The following is a 10,034-nucleotide window of genomic DNA, read 5'->3' as shown; positions in this document are numbered from 1 at the left end:
ACTAATTATCAATACTTCTTAACAAATTCAAATTCTTTCATAATATCCATATTTGTTTTATTTCCAACCATATCTTTATTTTAATTATAAAAATTTTATTGTTATCCTCGCTCAGTCAAAACGGCCACGTTGCCACCCTCGGTTCTGTCTTACCAACCCGGCGAAGTGCGTTTCGCAGGCTTCTCAGGCGTGCGCCCTAGGTAACTCGAGAAAGATGATGGCGACCGTCATGCCTGAGCGTGTGGAGAACAGTATTCCGATATGTGACTCTGCACCTCAAAACAAACAAAAAGTCGCCAGACATGAATTTTTAGTTAGACTATATTCTGAAAGAGCAGACTTTAAGCTTTAAAATGATGTATAACTCAAATCAAATGGACTCTCTTCACCTATCTAAATATTGGAAAAAAAGCACAAACTCAGGAAAAGTGTGAACTGAGAAAAGAGGCTCTGAAGTACAGTGTCTATTCAAGCGCTTAATCTTTACCAAACTGTGCTGGCTGTGCGATGAATAGGACAAAAAACAGGAAGTAAACCACCAGAGTAACAACAATGAAGGGATTATCAGATTAAACTGAAATTAAGCATTCCTCATTAACACGTTCTGTCCATAATCAATGCCAACTTTCAAAGCAGTAGCACTATCCTTTCAAAAGTTATAAGAGTTGAAAGTGAAGAGTGTGGACAAGGTTTTTCAGAAATGAAAAAGGGATTCTAAAGACACACCTGATCACACTATTCTACCAAAAATGTTCGAGATAAACTGCTAGAAAAACACACTTTCCTGCCCGTTTTATGATACCAAATTTTAGCACAATGTAAAAGAAGACCCACTCTTTCAGAAAATATGAAAAAGTCAAGTTCGGCTAGGTTGACCCATTTCACTTATTTTCAGTCCTCACGCAAAATCAGTGTGTGCGACTTTATGTTCGTTTTGAGGTGCACGGTCACATATAATCCAAATCCAAATATATTCATTTTATTTATCTTTTTTTTTTAAATATGTATGTAGCGAACATTTGTGGACAGGTGCACTGGTGGTAGGCCTATACCTTCAACATATTCTCATGTATAATAAAACATCTACACTAATCTTCCAAATACTAATATACTGCGGCATATAATATAATATGCATGTGTGTATATGCCTGTATACACACACACATACCTACTCATGTATACATCTGAGATCATACAAACACACATTCACATAATATCAATTATTCACTGTTTTACACATTTTACAAAATAAATTTTCTACTTTACACTTCATTATGAAAATACTACATTATAATCTTTAATGTTCGTCAAACTTATCCTTGACTCAAACGATTTGTCCTGTACACAAATGTGATTATGGAATTTTGAATATTTCGATTTTGAGACGCTAAAAGTTTAATGATATCAGAGTCACGATTTGTGTTGGTTTCTGCCATTAACATGGCTCTTTCTATTGTATATTTCGGGCATTCTATTAGAAAATGTTTAACTGTTTCAGGAGTGGGGCAATAGGGACAGTTTCCTGTGTGGTGTTTTGCTATTTTTGCTAAATCATAGTTAAGGCCGAGACAGCCCATTCTCAACCTGTGTATAATCATTTCATGTTGTCTGGAAAGATGACATGTGAAAGGCTGAAGATTTACAGATGATTGGATGGTTTTTAAAAAGGAGGTTGAGTTATTCCACTTACTTTGCCATTCTGTTTTATATTTAGTTACAAGGACTGACTTTATCTCTGAAAAACTAAGGTCATTGTAGATTTCGATAGGTTTCGTCAAGGCTTCTTTAGCTCGGGAATCAGCGGCTTCATTGCCGTGAATTCCACAGTGTGACGGAATCCATTCGAGTGAGATGTCCGTGCCTTTATATTCTAGACGAGTGACAATTGTCCTGATTTCAGTGATGAAGTTGTCGTCGTACGGTTGTGATTTGATGGCTTTAAGTGAACTCAGCGAATCGCTGAGCTCACAAAGCAGGAGATGCGCGGGGTTGAATAGGCGGGATGCGGACGTGAGTGACGCCGGCGTGGCGGCGGTGATGTATGCGGACGTGTGGGTGGGATGAAGGGTAGTACGTTGCGGGAGTTGGCGATGCGTGTCTGCAGAGCAGTGCGGCGGTGGTGTGTGTGCGGACGTGGGGGTAAGCTGGGGGTAGTACGTGGCGGTGGGTATGCGGACGTGGGGGAGGGGGGCATGGATGGTACGTGTCAGGGGCGGCGTGTGAGTGGGCGGAGGTTGTAGCGGGAGGTGGTAACAACAACCGACCAGCACCCCCAGCGACGAAGGACACAGTCATCAACCTAGGCCAGCATCATCTCTCCGACACAGAACGCAACGGCCTATCCCTGGGCCTGAACTTCGCCGTAGCTCCAAAGAAAGTCCCTTTCTCCGAGATCATCCAACAGGTTGAACCCAAACTCCGTTTCCTCACGAAGGCAGCAGCTGACAACATCCGACTCAAAGTCGCCCAAGCTCTCTCCGACGCCAAACCCCCCAAGCCCAACATCACCAAAGAAGAACGCGCAGCCATCAAGGACCTCCGACACAACAAGACCATCCACATCCTACAAGCTTACAAAGACAACGCCACTGTCGTCATGGACAAACAAGACTACGACAAGAAGATTCAAGACCTAATCGATGACCCCAAGACCTACTCCAAACTAAAGAGAGACCCCACCCCCGCCGCCTAAAGAAGAATCAACCAGAAACTTCTATCCCTTCATCGATCCGACGTACTACCCAAACCTCTGTATTTCCAGCTTCGCTCTTCCTCTGCCTCCTGCCCCATCCTCTTCGGCCAACCCAAGATTCACAAGCCTCTCACTCCCCTCCGCCCCATCATAGCCACCCGAGGATCTCAAAGCTACAATACAGCAAGACAACTCGCCACCCTACTGCAACCTCTAGTTGGACTCTCCTCCCACCACGTGACCAATTCACAACACTTCGTCGACATCATCTCCAAGACTCAAATTCAACCTTCCGACATTCTCGTCAGCTTTGACGTTGTCTCCCTCTTCACCAGTGTTCCTGTCGACGAAGCCTGCGAGATTATCAAGCAACGTCTCATCTCCGATCCAAGCCTCCCAGCCAGAACCAAACTTATCTTTTCCAATTTCATTCTTACCGTCTTCCGTGTATCATAATAACAAAATTTCGGAACTATATCAGAAAAGAAGCATTGTGGAATTGTGCCTGCTTGACTCATATTTTACGCACATCTCAAAGTTTTATTGAAGAATGATCTAATCTTCTATCGATGACGAGAACGTTTTTTACGTTTAGAAGTGCGGTATTTTAGCGAAAAATAATCATATTGTGATGTTCTTACAAGTTAAAATGAATATGTTGGCATGATTGGTGTTGGGTTTAAAATTGTATACTAACGGAACGTCTGGTGCGTCAGATACGTTACCACACACCGTTCTTCTTTCGAACCGAAATGTATTTAATCTGACAGAGATGTTACCTGGCATTTGCTATTTATGAGAGGTATAATACTTGTTCATAAAGTTGCATACGTAATCAATGAGATTATTGTTGTAATTCAAATGCAGGTAAAAAGTTAGATTAGGGAAATATATTTCAAGCCGAAATATGTACATGTTCTTGATTTTTATTTAGCCTTCATTTTATAGATTACGATCATTCTTATTACAGATTAAATCAAAGCTGACTCCAAAATGTTTCCACGATGCTTGTAGATGATTAAGCTTGTAGTTTTACATTATCATTGCCATTTTAAAGCAAGAAATAAGCAGACAATCAGCAGTTTTGTGATGCTACCTCTGGTAACGTATCTGATATTTGGTTTTAATAATAGTGATTATGCAAAAAAAAAAAAGACTCTACGTTTGGAAATGTTTCTAGGAAAAGTATGGGCTCTCAAAAATCACCCATTGATTGTTTTGTATTCCTAAGGGATTAAAGTTTCTGAAATTATGAAAAATAAATGAAATCTCTGATGTTGATTTTTTGTCATTTCTACAACGGTAATTGCACGCTTTATCGGAGAATGGCAATCAATAAACATACTAGATGAAGAAATACATGGGCAAAATGTGACTGAATCATAAAAAAAGAAAAGGTGGGAAATGGAGGGGACTGCTAAAAAGCCAAGCTTGTAGAATGCAGTCCCCTCGTGAGTCGTGAAAATTTATAGTAATAATGCAACAAGACAATTAAGACATAGGCTTCGGGAAACAGAACATAAAACGAATACGCACACAAAACGCACACACAGACAGCCGCTGCTCTCTTACATACGCGTGGAAAGAATAAACGGAGGTCAAAGGCCAGAAGTGGACAGATTGACAGAGGAAGACAGAGAAAAGGGCAAAGGAGGAAGAGTTCAAGGGTCAATTCCAGGGCACATGAGACTTTGGTCTTACGAAGAAGTGGACTATCTATAAGTAATATACATGTACATGTATATAACAGTTATGAAATGGATTAAACAAAGTAAAGACATTAACAGCAAAGAAATCAGTTAGCAACTTTTGAAATGCAAATCCCCTGTGATATAAGAAATGATAAGCATTTTCTTTAATTTCAAAGTTAAAGTGTTGAAAGTTAGAGATTCTTTTATGCTGCTGTCAAGGGAATTCCAAAATTTAGGTCCAGCGAAGGAACATCTAGACTTTGCAAAAGTCGTCCTAGACAGTGGTAAATGGAATGCATTGGTTTGTCTAGTGAGGTATGAATGTACAGTTTTATTTTGAATAAACATGTAGTCAAACGCAAAAGGAAGGGAATGATTTATCAATTTTTACATAAACTCAAACAATACAAAACCTTAATTTTTAAAACATTATTTTGATAAAACAAGTCATTAGTATGACATCTCCACGATTCTCTACAAATAATACGAAGAGCTTTTTTTCTGCAATAATAATATTATTTCCAGATATAAGGAGTAAGTGTTGCCCCAGGCGAGAATGCCATAGTTCAGATAGTGTAAAATTAAGGATGAATATAACATTAATAAAACATTTTGGGGGAAATAAAATTTAACTTTATTGATAACGCCGACATTTCTAGAAATTGTACGGCAAATCGAATCAAAATGCAAATTCCAGGTGAGCTTATTATCAAGGATCAAACCTAAAAATCGAATTGAAGAAACTTCTTCTACAACTATGTTATCCAAATAAATGTTCTGAGATAACTTTTCCAAAGAATTACTAAAAAGCATACATTTAGTTTTCTGAGGATTAATTGATAATTTGTTGGCTCTAGTCCAGTAAAGTAACTTTTTTATCTCGATATTCATAGTATCGATCAATAACACAGGATCAGAACTATGTAGAAAAGAACACATTTGTATCATCTGCAAATATTAGAAAGGAAAGAATACTTGATGAATTTTCAATATCATTGACGTAAAGAACAAATAAAAGTGGACCAATTAAACTTCCTTGCGGTACACCACAAGTGATATCATGCATGGCAGATTTATGACCATTAATATAAACAAATTGTTTGCGATTAGTAAGGTAGCTCCTGAACCACTCCAAGGCCATGCCTCGAATACCATAATGGGATAATTTGTAAAGGAGTATTTTGTGGTCAATGGTATCGAAGGCCTTGGAGAAGTCCAGGAACACACCTATAGTATGATGAAATGTATTAGTGGCTTTGGAGACTTTATCTAAGAAAGTAAGGACAACATGAGATGTGTTGTGTTCTTGCTGGAAACCAAACTGATTATTAGAAGTAATGTTATGCTTATTAAGAAAATACAAAAGTCTAAAATGTACAACTTTTTCCAGTAATTTAGAGATATTGGATAACAAAGATATTGGTCTTTAATTACTGATGTCTTCCCTATCCCCTTTCCTAAAAATTGGAATAACCTTAGATACTTTCTTAGCCTCGGGGACAACACCATTACTTAAAGAAAAATCAAACACATGAACAAAAGGGTCAACAATAAACTCTATGATGTTTTTTTTTTTTTTTTTTTTTTAAGAACATTATCAATATTATCATAACCTGCACTTTTTTTAACTCTTTGAATTCCGAACAAAATCAATTATAGTTCGTTCCGGTGAGTGGGAGCAAAAACACAGCAGCTGAGATTAGGCGTTTGTAGAAAATCAACAGATGACTTTTGGGACTTAGGAATCTTTTTAGCAAAATTATTTCCTATTTGTGAAAAATACTGATTAAAAACATCAGCTATAAACCTTGACTCAGCAATTGTAAGATCATTATGTTTGATTGTAGTAATACGGGATGTTCTTTGTTTCTATTAATGGCCGAATCAATAACTTTCCAGGTATTTTGGGTATCATGTTTAAAGTAATGTATCTGATCACTGAAATATTTTCGCTTTGCACAACACAAAATTTGAGTAAGAACATTCTTGTATGAAATATATTTATGATCATAATCATAAGCATAATTTGGGTCCTCAGCATCATATACCTCAGACTATACTACTGCATTAAAATTGAGTATATGAATATAAGAATGACCCAGGTCCAAATTTTGGCCAAATTTAGTTTGACATGGGAAATTGCAGCTTATGCATGGACTCATTTTGTGTGTAAATGATAAATCCTAATTACCCCCGGAAGTGCCTGAAATGAATGAGTTAAATCTTATATTAATGCAAGAATGAAGGACTTGGGTCATTCTTACATTCATATAATAGCGCCCTCTCTCATCCTTCTCCCATCTCTATAGCAGAATATCATGTATATGAATCAAAGAACGACCCAAGTCCATATGAATCAAAGAACGACCCAAGTCCACCACACAAAATGGCGTCTCCACAATTAATGTAAATGTTAATTGTCATAATAATATATGTTCTTATTTGTATATAAAATGTTGCCTTCCCATCACAGTTAAATAGAATATTATTGGACAAATAAAAAAGATATGAAGTTTTTCTTAGTTTACTCGAAATGATCTTCCATGGACTTGGGTCGTTCTTATATTCATATACTCAATTATCTTGCAACCTAACTATATTATCTGGTGTAACTTTTCGAAAATACACTACAGAAGAATTCAAATTACGTTTGCGATTAGCTGGAATATGAGTAAATATGGGGTAATGGTCGGACAAATCTGATAAAACAATGCTAGAAAAGGGTATTGGGTTAATATTGCAGAATATATTATCAATTAAAGTTGCTGAATGATTAGTTACTCGAGTTGGCTTTGTTATAAGGGGTAAAAAAGATGAGGACATGATAATATCAAATAAATTCTGAGCAGAATTTATTGTCTGAAACTTAGAAAGATCTACGTTAAAATCTCCCATAATATAACAATCTTTGTTGCTAAAAATTTCATTTTGCAAAACAATTGCAAATAAGTAAAAAAAAAAAAAAACAAAAAAAAAAAAAAAACACCACCTTGAACCTCAGAATTCGGAGGTCGGTACATGACTAATACAAGTATATTCCTAGAACCAGGCACGTTAATTTCAATAAGGAGTGATTGTACAGCTTCACTCATGCAGTTCAATCCACTATGAATGATATAATCAATGTTTTGCTTTATATACACGGCAACTTCTCCGCCTTTCCTGTGCTGACGACTGTTTTCTAAAAAATCATATCCGGGAAGAGAGAACGTAGGTATGGAAGTCGGTCTGATCCATGTTTCACTCAGACCAATTACAGAGAAAGATGATTTATGAATGACATTCATAAAACAACAAAACATATCGAAATTACGATTCAAACTCCTTATATTGAGTTGCATCATCGAAAAACTTTGAGTTATTTCAGTTAAAGCTTTGAATTGATTGATTGTAAAATATTCAGAACTAAGATATTGTTCATTATTGTCTTCACCAAAATTTACACTTTTAGTATGAGAATTAAAATCATAGTTTGCACAGAAACATTTACTGTAGGATTTATTTGTTTCATGAGTTACCGAGCCATGATTAAACATATCGAAAAAAAATCATCATTGTTTAGAGAGTGATAAGGAAAATTCACAACCTCAGTCGTACTATCCATCATAAATAGATGGCATTACCATATTCGTTGATGGTAAGAACAAGAGTGCATTCAAGTGTATGAGGCAAAGACCCAGAGAGAAGTGCAGGAGGAACAGGGGCAGAAATGTAAGTGATATCTGGTATGCAAGAGAGCGGCGCATCGATATTTTAAACTCGCAAGACAATATGACTAAACAAACATACGGAAAAAAAAATAGACGAAACAAGGAATACATTTTACACTTTGGTAGGAGTAGAAGCAATGAATATAAACTACACACTCGACATTCAAGGAACTGCCGCCACTTGTTAAAATTGATGAGTGTCTGGAGGGTACAAATGCAGTGGAATACAGTGGAATGTAATGTAAGTACTTAAAGGGGGAGTCTTTTAACTCGGACATTGGGGCTATATAGAAGGTATTTGAGCTCACTAACACGATTCTGGCGTTTTTATCCACCAAAAATTGCTCAGTAACAAGAAATCGCTCAGAATGTTCACTGATTTGGGAACGCCCCCCAAAATTGGCAGCTGATTGGCTTATGCGATTTGACGTATGAGGGGGTAGACCCCGCGAAGCCACCGAGTTCGTCTAATGCGTTGGCAATGTAAAATGAGTGAAACTTTATCTATTTTTAAATCAAGATTTAACCAGTTCTGACAATCTTTGCGTCCCAAAAGTGATTTGAATATGTTGTTTAGACATTTTAGTAGAGGCCCAGTGACGCCACTGACTTTTTTTTGAACACTTTACCCATGATAATTGCCTTTTTGGATCCGGTTTACGTTTGGAAAAAACTAGATATTTTCTGCGAGAGAAAAAGACAAGTAGACGTACAGACAGCCGCTTTACTGCTGACCGTACATTGTGACTCTGTGTGTGTGCATGGATGATAACAACAAATTTCAACTGGAGACTGGATGGCACTCTAATTTTTACGATAACAGCATACCTTGCTAGCTCCGCGGAGATCGATCGCGCTGCATTAGCTTTATACACGGTAAACAAGCTGGTAGCAGTACGTGGTCAACAAGACAGTGTTCTCAATATGGATTCAGACCTGGATTCGCCTTTCTGGCTGCTACCCCCACCGAGATGATGAAGGCGAAGGTAAAGCAGCCCCTCGTCAGCTCCAGCTCCAGCCCCACGCAACCCTAAATCTAATCTGTATTGAGTTCATCCCGCCCGTAGCCGTACCGTTCTGGAGTATATGAACCCGACTCTTCACCTCCCGCCCCCGGGGCAGTGGCCCGTGAGGATGCTGCTCGAGGAACAGGGTGATGGCAACGAGCCTGCGATGAGGTTGGGACTTGAAAGATAATAATTGGTAACTATCATTAGTATCAAGTACGCTGAGAGTCTAGATAGTTCACTCTAACGTTAGGCCTAACGTTATTTTTTACAGAATGCAGGTCGATTGGGGTTGGAAAAATCAAAACAGAATTTTGTTTACAATACAACATGAACGTGAAACTGGAGTGGAAGAGGGACATCGGTAAACGACGGTATGAATTGAAAGGCTATGCACTGAGCTGGCGAGGCAGATGTCATACTTGAGCTCTCATATCTCTCGATCTCATTCATAATGTCACAAGGACAAACTGATTTTTCAGATCCCGATTTTTTTTCCCGCATTTAACAGTATCTTACTTGAGTCCTGGTATAAACTTTGATGTAATTCATAGTACTGTACCTGTATACGCATGTACCCGGTATATAAGGAGGTCATTTCTCTGGCCCCAAGGACCTTCCTATCATGAGGTAATCGACTGGTAAATTCCAACCAAGTTTGTTTCCACTAGGCCCTCCTACTACAGTTTCACATGTAAATTGCCGAGCACGAGACAAGTTATGAAAGGATAAGTGAAAAACTGCTGTTTGCAATAAGGTACAAGTGTTTGCCGGCCATACCATAACTGCAATTTCAATTACCGTATGTGGCTGGGCTAAGCAGTGGTTTGAAGAGTCTGGTATCAGTGGTAACCTCTCTGGCAGTAGGGGTTCCTACAGGCCTAGTCATGAACGATATTTTGTTCACACTTGCCTAGAACTCAAACAATGATTT

At 38.1% G+C, this 10,034-nt stretch overlaps 1 protein-coding gene across 1 annotated transcript; it reads left to right on the top strand.

Moving 5' to 3' along the window:
* Positions 1-217: 217 nt before the first annotated feature.
* Positions 218-2,692, top strand: LOC140246748 (uncharacterized). Its single transcript, XM_072326086.1, has 2 exons — positions 218-251; positions 2,211-2,692. The coding sequence occupies exons 1-2, from the start codon at positions 218-220 to the stop codon at positions 2,690-2,692; spliced, it is 516 nt and encodes a 171-aa protein (XP_072182187.1).
* Positions 2,693-10,034: the final 7,342 nt, after the last annotated feature.

This window comes from Diadema setosum, chromosome 3 (genome assembly GCF_964275005.1).
Source record: "Diadema setosum chromosome 3, eeDiaSeto1, whole genome shotgun sequence".
Lineage (NCBI taxonomy): Eukaryota > Metazoa > Echinodermata > Echinoidea > Diadematoida > Diadematidae > Diadema > Diadema setosum.
The sequence above is the reverse complement of the archived record's forward strand: the minus strand, read 5'-3'. Positions and strand labels throughout refer to the sequence as shown.